The 12,824-nt window shown below is 36.0% G+C and overlaps 1 protein-coding gene across 1 annotated transcript in view; it reads right to left on the reverse strand.

Moving 5' to 3' along the window:
• Positions 1 to 8,238: 8,238 nt before the first annotated feature.
• Positions 8,239 to 12,824, reverse strand: part of GRXCR1 (glutaredoxin and cysteine rich domain containing 1) — a 37,211-nt gene continuing 32,625 nt past the window's right edge. The window contains exons 3-4 of the mRNA XM_021269446.3: positions 10,925 to 10,990; positions 8,239 to 8,443 (exon numbers count right to left, since the gene is read on the reverse strand). Of these exons, the coding sequence (XP_021125121.1) occupies positions 8,264 to 8,443; positions 10,925 to 10,990 (246 nt within the window). The 3' untranslated portion in view covers positions 8,239 to 8,263. The remainder of the gene's footprint in view (positions 8,444 to 10,924; positions 10,991 to 12,824) is intronic.

The raw sequence follows: 12,824 nt of genomic DNA on the forward strand, positions 1-12,824 counted from the left end.
ATTTCCTTTATATTTTTAGATGTGAACAGAAATGTTTACATCTTATTTGAAATACATTGTCTTAGCCATAGGTCTGTATACATTTACTAGTAAAAACTTCTAGCCTTAAAACAGATCATATAAAATGAAACATTAACAGAATAAGTTACTTCAGTAAGTGTTACACACAAAAAAATAAAAAATATATAAAAAAATCATGGTTATCAAGTTTGGGCTGTGTAACATAAAAGTTAAGTTTATTTTGTGAATTACAACAGCATTATCTAAGATTGGATGCATTTTCCTGGCTACAATGCAGATTTTGTCCTATACATGGAGGTACACTAGCAGTACTACTTCATCCAATACACAGGTGCTACTGTATCGAATATGCTCTGTGTGCCATCCTGCCAGGGGGCTGGAGCAGGCATGGAGGTACAAGTGGCATAATGTGGCATCCAAAGCCTCTGCTGCAGTCTCATTGTGTCTCATGCAGGACTGAAAGTGTCAGTGAGGAATGCTTGTGAACAGGATAACTTGTTAATTGCTGGGAACAATGGGACAAGCATTTGTATTATTTCCTTCAGAAACAAAGGAAGAAAATGGGGCTTTATTACTCTGAGTTTTGTTTTTAGCTGTTTTGTGGTGTTTTTTTATTGTTGGTTTTTTTTGTTTGTTTTGTGTGTTGTTTTTTTCAGCCACTGATGTTACTTGTAAATATTATCTCAGCTTTCCATAATCTCCTTTCAATTAAGAAAAAGCATTCTGAACAGATTGCACACATATCAAGCTCTAGAACAAAAGTTCATAAGAGTAGGAAGGTAAATTGTATTTAGTTAATAATCTCAATTTGATTGATACATTTAACAGCAAAACACACAAACATCCATGAAGGGTGGTTGTTATTTTTCTTTTAATTAGATGAAGTATCCAGCTAATACATGTATCATCATTAGCTTTTTCTTTTGCAATTAGTGTAGTAGTTGTTCTTTGTGGATAAGACATTTTTCAATATTTTGTCCATAGAAACAATGTTTAAAAATTCTTATATATATGTGAGAAATTACTAAAAAACAAACAAAAAAAAAAAAAAACATAGTCAACTATCCTATTTCAACTGCAGATTATTAATCACAATCACAAATGTTCAGAACCAAAAAAGCTTTCCAAAAACTTGCTGTGACTTCTCTCAGTATGAAGCATGAATCCTTGTTTCTGCAGACATTATATGATCCTTTTGTACTGCCATATAAAACACTGAGTGTAACGACTGCTGAAAATATTAATAGTAATAGAAAGAATCAAATACCCATAAAGATGAGAAAACGTTACCAAACTTGCTACCAGTAAATTACAATTGATATCTGTTTCTAATGAACAGTGATGACATGGTGAATTTCCTGATCAGAGTTAGGTAGCACACTTACAACACAAAGCTTTTCAATTTACAATATATATGATATTTTGTACACAATCAGATTTTAGATGTTAAGACAGTCATGCTATAGATATCTTTAACAATTTAATTATTTCCAGGTATCTAAGAGCATGGCATTTCCGGGTATCTAACAGCATGAACTGAGGAAGGAAATTAGAAAACTCAGAAACTTCTAGCTTTTCAGAAGTTTGCCTCTGAGGCAAGCCAGGATGCTAAAACAGGGATACTAAATCTCACTCTTCATTCAGAATTGCTGTGATGATTTTCACTGTTTATGAAATACTTTCAGATCCACAGACAGGAATTCCGTTATCGGTTAGTAATTGTTACTGTTATGTATGAAATTCCATAATATGAAAAAATATGAAATATTATTCCATAATATGAAAAAATATGAAATTCCATAATGGAAAAAAAAAAAAAGTCATTTTGATAAAACTCTTGAAAATAAATCCTGCTATGAAGTTGGAGAGGAGAGGAGAGGAGAGGAGAGGAGAGGAGAGGAGAGGAGAGGAGAGGAGAGGAGAGGAGAGGAGAGGAGAGGAGAGGAGAGGAGAGGAGAGGAGAGGAGAGGAGAGGAGAGGAGAGGAGAGGAGAGGAGAGGAGAGGAGAGGAGAGGAGAGGAGAGGAGAGGAGAGGAGAGGAGAGGAGAGGAGAGGAGAGGAGAGGAGAGGAGAGGAGAGGAGAGGAGAGGAGAGGAGAGGAGAGGAGAGGAGAGGAGAGGAGAGGAGAGGAGAGGAGAGGAGAGGAGAGGAGAGGAGAGGAGAGGAGAGGAGAGGAGAGGAGAGGAGAGGAGAGGAGAGGAGAGGAGAGGAGAGGAGAGGAGAGGAGAGGAGAGGAGAGGAGAGGAGAGGGATCTTCTCCACTCTTGAGCACTTTTGCTCTGCAGGTGTACACTGGATAGACAGTTGGTTAGAAAAGGTTAATACCAGTTAATACCCCTACCAAAGTCAGGATGAGTGGAGGACAAAGCCTGACACCAGTTGTGAATTTAGCATAACAGGATGGAATAAACTATTTCTATTAAACAGGATGAACAAGCCGTCTGAGGAAGAGAAGATGAAATGTGTGAATGTGGGATCAAACTGTAAAACTGAGTTATGGTATAGTAAAATATTCTGCACTATAAGTTATAGAACAGCATAGGCAGGTGGTAGGAAAGCTCCAAGATGGGACAATAGGATTTGTGGCTATACTCTGAGGCTATAAATCATATAATAAGTAGCTATACTGAGTTGGCTGTAGGTAAGTGCAAAGTGCAGTGTGACATATTTGACATTATTGAACACAAGATGCTCTGTAAGATGCACAAGCTGCAATAGGAAAGAGTTATTACCATCATAGACCAGAAAAAAGAGGGGAGAATAAATACAGAAAAATATTATAGAGTTTTTCAAACCATATTGCTCACAAAGTATGTGCTGGAAGACCAGCTATAGTGGCTATAAAGAGAGGAGAGAATTTTATTGCTAGTTCTTTTTTGACACAGGATGTGAACATTTAGTTGAGAATGTGAGAAAAAAATGACAAGTTTAGGCTCATTATGTCCCAAACTGGTAAAAGAACATGAGACATGGAAAAAGAAAGCATAACACCAGCTGTCTGGGTGCACTGTGTGCATTGCCAGGGGATATTGGAAGAGGACTCTATCAAACATCAAGGACGCCTGTCGCAAAATTCTGCACAGGTGTCTCAAAACACTAGGGAAGAGAACTATAGCCTAAATCTTCTGACATATTTCTCTTTGTTAGTATTCCTGAGATCTTAACAATGTATGGAATAACAATAATAATATTCTACTTATGTTTAAAAATGCAGTTTTATTGTTTGATAGCATACATGGAAATTTTTTTGTGATTATGATGACAGGCAAAACTTACTGTATATTACCATCAGTCTGCAATGAGAGGCAGCATGATTTTCCTATAATACTAAATGCAATGATTGCAATATCCCAAAGACATGAGTAATGACGATGACTGCTTATTATATTTGTGCTTATATTTAAAAATAAAAAAAATAAAAAGACAAGTTTTTGCTGAGTCCTATAACTGTGCAGACTGAGGTATTGATTTTATGTCCTGTCTGTCTGACTAGACCCCTGAGGCAGTAGAAAGCGCAAGTTGCCAGTTCAGCCCTATTGATGCATAAGCTTTAGCATAAATACATCATCCCACAGATCTGGTGGATTTTGTTGAAGTATAATATCTCTCTCTTACTGTGCTATTCCCAGTTGTCTTTGGATGAGGAAAACTAATGCACAAATGAACTTTTGTGGTAAGACTAAAGAACTTTAAAGTCCAGTTGTCTTGAAGCTAGAATAAAACAAAGTACTCAGATTTAGATGATGCTTCATAGATTTGTCATCCTCACACATTCATAATTTAACTGAACTGAGATTAGAAGGGAATTTCTTTTGTATTTGACAGTCAAGAGGGTATCCCCCAGATTTAATGTGATAAACCAGCAAATTTTAAGTGATAGTTTTATGAATCTTGACATTTAAATGATGATTTGATGATTTTCTACTGATCATTATTTGTTTATTTTGAACAGATCGTGATCAATAATAAAAATAACAGCTACAGTCAGCCTTTCTGAGTGATCATAAAATCCTTGCTCGTTTTGAGAACTCACAACTGCTTTTTTCCTCCATATCAAAGTATAACTCTTTGTCACCTACTAGAAGACATTGCCCTGAAAAATATTTACTTTATATATACTTTCAAATTTCAGGTCAGTAAACTATAATAACTTTTCTTGTACTTAATGTCTAATTTATTTATTTATTTATTTTTTTTTTAAATAAACCTTTGCTTTCAAGAAGATGATCCTTCCTTCAGGGGAAAAATTAGGAGACCTCAAAAAGAGAAAAATGGCAGGCATTATATGTTGTATTATAGTGTGGATCTTCTTGAATGGAGAACTTATTGGATTTCATAATTCTTCTAACACATTCTAAAGCAACTTTTCAAAGTAGAGTTGATAAGCTAGAAGAAGCTTAATCTGCAAGTTTTTTTACAGCCCTTTCCGTCTAATGTAATTATTTCCTGATTCATCTCCCCTAAGCAAATTAATGGAAGAAGGAAGAAAAATTGGATTAAATATAAAGATTTATTTCTAATAATTTCTACTTTTCAAATTATTGTTGGATTACAATGTCTTTTACTATTATCTCTAAATTATTTAAAGTAAGCTATGCAATCTAAATTCTTCTCCTTCATAAATTATTTAGGGCATAAATGTTCCCTGTTGAATGCTTTTGTGGTCAAATAATGTATCTAAGGCTAAGTGAATAAAGTTAAATTTAATGCAATAATAAAAAGGCAATAGCTGGAAAAAGTAACCAAAGTGTCTACCATTATGAATTTTCTCACAAAAACTGTGAAAACCAACTCAGTAAAATTCATTTCTTACTTTCATTAATAAAAACACAAACCTCTCAGGAATTTGTTGATTGTTTTTTCATGTGTCACTGACATCAAAAGTAGAAATCTTTCTTCAAATACAAGTTTACTTACAGCAGAATTAGTTTCTCATCTTTCAAGATTGTTGTGGTTTAACCCAGATGGGCAGCTGAACTCCATCACTCCATCACAACCCCTCACTCCCTCTCCTCAGAAGAGAAGGGGAAGAAGAAAAGGAAAAGAACAACTCATGGGTTGAGATAAGGATAATTTAATTAAAGAAAAAATAACTATTAAGGGAAATTTATAATTAATTAAATAATTTAACTAAAGGAACAAAGGAAAGGGGAAAGGGAAAAAGTCAAACAAAGGCTGCTTGAAAGTGCAGAGGAAAGGAATTACTGTCTACTTCCCACCAACAAGCAATGTTTGACCACATCCTTGAAACAGGGCCTCAACATAGTTCAGGAGGACAGACATTTTCACAGGAGTTCATTCCCCCCCCCTTCTTCCTTTTTCCACCTTCTATGATTGAGTGTGATGCCACATGGTATAGAATATCCCATTGGTTGGTTTAGGTTAGCTGCCTGTGGGTGTTCTTTCCTCACCTCTTGCTCCCCACCAGCCTGCTGGCTCTGGGGGTATTAGAGGGAATCCTGATGCTGTGTCAGTATTGCTCAGCAATAGACACAACACTGGTGTGATACCAGTGCTGTTCTAGCTACAAGTGCAGAGAACAGCACTGTATGGACTGATTCAGGGAAAGTTAACTCCATCCCAGCCAGACCCAGTACAAAGACCTATCAGACTCTTTTCATGCATAATTATGATTTCCTGCATGCAAAAATTTAACTCACAGAGTGAAAAACATGGAGGGTTTCAAGATACAATGCATTATTTTAAGAGACATTTATACTATGTACTGTACAGAGTTAATTTGGTAATTCAGTTTTTCACAGTGTTTCACTAGTAAAGGATAAGCTAGACCAAATCAAAACATGATGTTGTGGCATGAATCCTGGTAAAGCCAGGCCACCTGATGGCTGTAGCATATCAGTATGAGGGATGCAAAGCCACTGGAAAACATGATGGAGGCTACAGGACTGAAAACTCCAAACCTTTACCTTTCTCAGGATTAAAAAAGATTATTTTTGCAATACAGACAGCCTAGGGATTACCTTATTCTGTTACTTGCTCTCATATATGTTAATATGCTGAGCTGTCAGCCAAAGAACATCTACATGGTTCCTTACCTCAGTGTAGCAGGGGGCCAGAAACAAGCTTGACGTGTTTTAAAAAAGAAAATTTCCTGTGCAAAGATGCAACTGAGTCTTATTTGTTATATCAGAGGAGACTATTGTTAACTCCTTGGAATCAAAGATGCTATGCTAATTCTAATCAGAACAGAAATACATTCCTTCTCTGTTCTCATACTGGCATAAAAGTCATATTACTTGCTGCCCAATACATCTCTTACACCAGAAAGTATCATACCCCTGAAATGATGCTCTTGCTGTTGACTTTTTCTGGCTCCTGGACTTGCCTTGGAAATCTTGGAAATCTTGTCTTCATTGACTTCAGTGCTTCTAGGTTGATTGGAGTGAGCTGAGGAACCAGACCTAAAGCTCTAGCAAAGACAGCAAACCATGTAGTAAAAGCATCCTCTTGCAACAAATTATTATCTGGTTTTGGTTTTCATTCAGGCTGTTACAAGGAAAATATAGCTGGAGAGAAAAGGCTGGTAATTCATCTGATGACAAAAGAAAAGAAAAAAATACACAAGAGCATTTCTAGTACTGGAAAATTTTCATAGACTTCTTGAAAAAATAGTGCCTGAGGAATTCTCTACTTATGATCATTACTTGTCCTGGGGTTTTATAATGTTATCTTCTGGTTTCTTAAAAATATTCTAAAAAACATGACATTTTGCTTTCATCAAAAATCCATAATAGTTCTACCTCATCTTTGCTTGTAGGAGTGAAATGTCTCTGTTACTTCTAACAGTAGTGCCTAGGCTTGGATAGTCTCTCTAGGTTTCTTACATTATCCCTGGGCCATGGAATGAACTGGATTTAATTTATTCATCTCACTTTTAAGAGAATGATTTCTCTCATCACCTGAGAGGTGAGGAAAACAGCTTCAAACCCTTATTCCAGAGTGATGAAGAATTTAGTTTCAATGAAAATTTTTACCATACTCTTATCCGTTATAACAATTTAGCCATGTAGTACTTCAGTGGAAGAATGGTGACATGATCTATGCCATCAGGTAAATGTCTATCCAGGATAAAGACTGTGGAATTAAAAAATCACAAATACACTAGCATTCTCTTCAAAAATAATCTCCCTCAAGAACACATTTGTTTATGTCATGTGAGGTCTGGTGTTAGCTACCATGAATACTCTCACCCCCTAGAGCCACAATATGTTAACATCTTAAAAAAATAAGGTTTCATGCAAGAGAAATGATGGTTCTAAGAATCAGTATTCTGCTTTGTGTTATATTTCATTCCCTACTACACCAGTGTGGACTGCAATATTAGCCAGAAATAAAGGTTACAGGATGGTATTAAACACAAGAAGGGAACTGTAAAGGGAACCATATTTTCTTTTATTTCTTTCTTTTTTTTTCTTTTTTTTTTAATTTCTCCCACATACACTCAGTTAAACACATCCACAATTCAGTTTTATAGCTGTGGTGTTGCTAAGTTTTTTGGATGTTCTTTTTAGAAAATATAATCTCTCTCATGTTATGCAGAAGATCCAGATGCTCCCTCTGAGCCTCACTATAGAAGCTAGAAGAGCAGTAGGTTCTTATAGCACTTTCAAGCCTGCACATTTAATATCTCATAGAATACACATAAGTCTTTTATATTCAAAAGTTCAAAAATATGTTAGTCCAACTTCTCCAGCTCATCACTAACTACTAACTCTGGATATAGCAAGTGGAATAAAAGTGGAGGAAAAGTTCTTTTTTTGTTGATTCAGATAAGGGAAATCAAGAAACAAAGTTTCGGAAGAGAATTTTTTGCAAGCCACACTTAGGGCATAGACCAGCCCTTGAAACATAACAGCAGCCTGATCAGAAATGTCTATGCAATTTATAAAGCTATCATGTGTTCTCACTAGATCACTATTATTCATTGTTCTGTATGGAAAAAAAAAAAAAAAAAAAAGGAAGAATTCACACCCAAGTGGCTGATAATACCATACATTCAGTAGACAACAAATCTCTCTATAAAGACTGTAGAAACATACACTTCAAGATTCATGATATGGTAATGTTTAAATGGCTTCAATAATCAAACCAGCAGAAGTATACTATAAATTGATTTTTATTGACTGAATTAGATAAACAGATTCGTTTAAAAAAAAAAAAAATCATATTACAAACTGCTGCAGTACAGTAAAATGAGTTTGCACATGTGGAAATGCCATTCTTAGCCTGCACAGCTCCTGCAGCGCTGTAGCCCATTCTCATTGCAAGCAGTACACTTGAGGGCTTTGAATGAGTCCGTAAAGCAGTTCCGAAACACAGACATCTTGCTCCCATGGCACACTGAGCACGGAAGGAATCCAAAGCCCCCACAAGAGAGGCACTCGTGAGGGTGCTGGACTCTCTGTTCAAAGAAGAAAGTAAGAAAGATCACAATGTTACCTTCTCAACAGTCATATCTCTAGGACAAAGAAGGTTCCAGAACAGCTTCTCAGAAACACATTTAGGTTTCTGTCGTGAGAAACATCCACTTCCCCACCCCAAGGTATACCATCACAGATGACCCACACAGATGCCTCTGTATGGACCCACATGCAATGGTTAGAGATGCTCACTGTGGGATCATCAGTCACATTACACCTCAGAAGCCTGTGTTGATAGTTGTCGAAAGAGCTGGCTAAGTGATCCTTGCATACATTACACTGATGTAGTCTTAGACCTAGATCAATTCTAATAGGTATTGCAATTGATTGATTCTGAACTCCAGGCAGTTTATGTTGATGTTATATTTTTCTATGTTATATGTTAAGATATGAGTACTTTTATCATTTGTACATGCTCATGATGAATATGTTGTTCCTATTACAGTTAGAGCTGATCATATCAAAAAAAAAAGCAATTCATAGTTTCTGACAAGGAGTGCTTTAGGAAATAAGTGATGTATTCAAATTTACGGGTGTAGAATGCTGAAGCTTTAAGTAGGAAAGAGAAAGATCATTAACATTCAGCAGTTATACCTGGAGAAAACTGCTGCAGGAAATACTTGGGCTCCCTCAATTTTCTTATTTCATGAGTAAAACAGTAGTTTTACTCTACTTTGTGAAGGATTAAAGATGATTGAGAACACAGGAAGATATTTTGAAGACATTTTTAAGTTACAGTTACTGAAAATATTGCTAATTTATTTAGTGGTTGCTTGAAAGTTCTGTACCAGATAAATGAAAAGTAGACCAGTACTTACCACAGCACAGATATTTAGCTTTAATATTGTACTGTTGAGTAAAGACTTTATAGATTTATTTGTAAAGGAAGAAGGGTAATCCATAAAATTCCTGTTAGTGTTGCTCTGAGGAATCATACACCACTGAAAATATTAGTCAAAAATTGTTACCAAAGCATACTAAAATATGTAGAACTAACATAGCCCTTTTTTAAGCATCATTGAGAAAACTGAAGAGATTGCTGCAAAGCTATTAAAACCAGCATTCATCTGTTGACAACTTAGATAACATTAAAAAAAAAAAAAAAAAAAAAAAAAAAAAAAGAGTATAAGATGAAAGGAAAGAGTCTTAGCTGATGTAAGTCATTTCAGCTGCTTTGAAGTCCATGTCAGTTTGATGTAGCAGAAAATCTGACTCATAGTCTACAAAAACTTATTTTCACATGGGTTTGATTAGGTGAAATGCAGATTTCAAAGCGCACAGTATGGCCCAGCAGGGTTTGTGGGTTGTTGTAGTGAGGATACTATAGGCTCTAACAGAGGTATGATGCACCTGCAGCATCATACTTGCTGCTGCTGTCATGTTGGTGTGTCTTTCTGTTCTGAATCTTTATTGTAATGTAGTAGTAGCTTTCTACTTATTTCACTTGTCAGTACTGTTGCTACAACAGTATTTGGGCTGGTGCACAGGAGCTGTAGTGCAAATCTCTCTAAGATAGATTTTTTCTGAATAGATTTGCAAAACATTTCCATTAATCTTTCTTGCCATGTGCTTGGTATGTTTGTCCATTAGCTTATCCTTATAGGTTAGTAGAAGACACAGCATGACTAACAGATTATGCAGTATATAAATCTGTCAAACAAAGACCAAAGTTATATGGGAAATTTTTGAGGGACAAAACAAATAGAAATTCAGTATAATAGTATTGGATTTTTTATTATTTGTTTGTTTGTTTTGTACTGTAGTTCATAAATTTGCCATTCTTCTTCACTGGACATACAATTCCTTTTACTATTAACTTCTCCAGGGACAATGTTTAGAAGAATTTAATGTAATGTTTTTGTTCTCTTCTATCTTGAGAGTGTACGTCATTCATAATTTAAGATGAAAGTTTACTTCATTGGACATTATTGTAATTAATCTCAACTTTTTAAGATAATATTGTAATCGTTCAATTCGTTATTACTTCTTATGCTTATAAATAGCAACCTTTTCATGTAGAAAGCTAAGTAAGATAGCTAAGAATGCACAAATTGGAGCAGTCTTGCACTGAGACCGAGTGTCCTCAGGGAGAGTATATCAAATGTTCAAAACTAAAGACAAATAAGCCCCAAAGTACTTGAACTAACAAGGCAAACTAAGAGCTGGAGAAAGGCATAACAATCTGTAATGTGAGGTCTGTGTAATTTTGTGTAAATTGGTGTGACTGAAAACTTCCAACTTTGCCCAGATTTTCTAGATGTCCACTTTCAGGTCTAACCAGAATGTAGGAGATGTGCATGAACATCTCAGCATGTTCACTGTGGCACAAAGAAAGTGGGTCAGCATCCACACAAGACAGATAACAAGAAAGATAACAGAAGAAAGGGAATCCATTCAGAAAAATGTTCTCAATTGCAAGTATTCAATGTACATTCACTGTGATTATTTGCAGAAATAGTTACCTCAATTTTGGTTAAGAGATCCTGCAGTTCCCCAGATTCATTCATTAACAAAATTTTCTCAGCACCCTATTAGTAAGAAGAAGAAAAAGGTCAGCCAGTTTAACGTGAAAAGTAGAGATGTTTAGAAGATTTGTTCTTGAAAATTTAAACAAGCTGAGGACAAATTTGACTCACATTAAGCATTTTGTAATTAGGTCAACATTAGGAAACCTAGAAGGAAAGAATCTAATCGTTGTTGTGGTAGAACTGTTTGAGGTTAGTTATCAGATGTCATATTGCATTTCCCCTTTGTAAAAGATGACATGGCTTGGAAATTCTGGTTGTGTTTACTTTATTTTACAGGGTGTGGTTCCTGACAGAATAAAAAATATGTCTAGTTACTATGTCAAAAATCACAATTATATAAATATAAAACACATAAGAGACTGCAACTAAATGAGAGGAGGAAATTTTATTTCAAGTATTATAGCAGTTGAGCATTGAATTAAGATATAATATGCCTAATGTATAACAGAAGGAGAAAAAGGGTAATGAAAATACCATAACAACATTAAAGTCAGACACAACAATGAATAATAATAATTTAGTCTGAGTACATTAGGCCTCTGAGGGGTTCTGTGATCTGAACCAAGACAGCACTCAAGTAGTTCTTTTTCCCTCTGAAAGTAAAGGCTGAGAGATTATTGCAGACAAAACAAAACTGTCAAAGATGATGTAAATCTCTTTTTCCCTTTTCTTTAATTAATTTAATTTCTTCTCCCTCTGTAGTTAGAGGAACACATTTGAATGCTTATGCTTCAGTTATATAGCCAAATATACTGATTACTAAATATTACTGAATGCTTACAAGCATTTTTAATCAGTGGTTCAGAAGAAATTTACAAAAGGTAAGGAAACAGGCATAGACAGAAGGAATTGCACAGTCATGAAGCAAGCTTACAGCAGAGCTAAGACCTATGTTCTCACCTCACTGTCTTGTGCATACTCACTGCTGTGGAAAATTGGCCACAAGTGGTGGCTCCATGACATCTCATTGTCCCATTTTTCAGGTAACTGAATGCCCAGACTGCTAAAATTCATCTTTTGTAGACCCCACATGAGCTGGGAGGTGTGGTGGGATGCTGAAAGTGGAAAGCTGGCAAACTACTAAGATTTGACCCAGCTCATGTCTACTAAGACATGTCCATCTGCAGGGCCCTGAGGGGCTCTCAGTTCCTGCTCCTCACCAGCACCATTCTCCCCATCATGTGGAGGTACAGGAAGGGATGCCAGGGAGCATATACATCAGTAACATGTGTCAGACTAGTGCCTTGCTAGAGACTTCCTATGTTGCATCATCTTTCCAGTATCCCTTTTTTGTCTTGTAAAGCCATGGTCACAGACCAGCCCCAGAGGGACCCAGGGACCCAACACACACACACAGCTAGCATTTGGATGGAGCTTCTATCAAGGTGCACAGCAGGGAGAAGGGAAGAAGCCCACAGCTCTACCAATAGCTGAGCACAGGGTACAGAACCACTTCAGTGTGTAACACAAACATCAGCCAAGGGGCACAGAAATGTTGCAAGGGATTTTGCATGACACCCTAGTGAGGTTGGTTTCCCTCTGCAAGGTCCTTTAGCCGTGGCTTTCTACAAAGAAAAACACTTTTGACTCTGTGTATGGTGATATACTACGTAGGCCCCTTGCTGACTTCTTTACAATGTTCATGTTTCTTGTTCAGAGATGTTTGTAATCACAGCACTGCATTTCTCTTAAAAAGCAAGGTATTAATATTTTAGTGGATATGAGTGTAACTTCTGCAGTGAATGCTACTCCTTCAGTGCTACACTTTCAAAGATATTAAATAATAATAATAAAAATAATAATAATATTTACAAGGTAATTATTTGTGTTTAAT

Source organism: Anas platyrhynchos, chromosome 4 (genome assembly GCF_047663525.1).
Source record: "Anas platyrhynchos isolate ZD024472 breed Pekin duck chromosome 4, IASCAAS_PekinDuck_T2T, whole genome shotgun sequence".
NCBI lineage: Eukaryota > Metazoa > Chordata > Aves > Anseriformes > Anatidae > Anas > Anas platyrhynchos.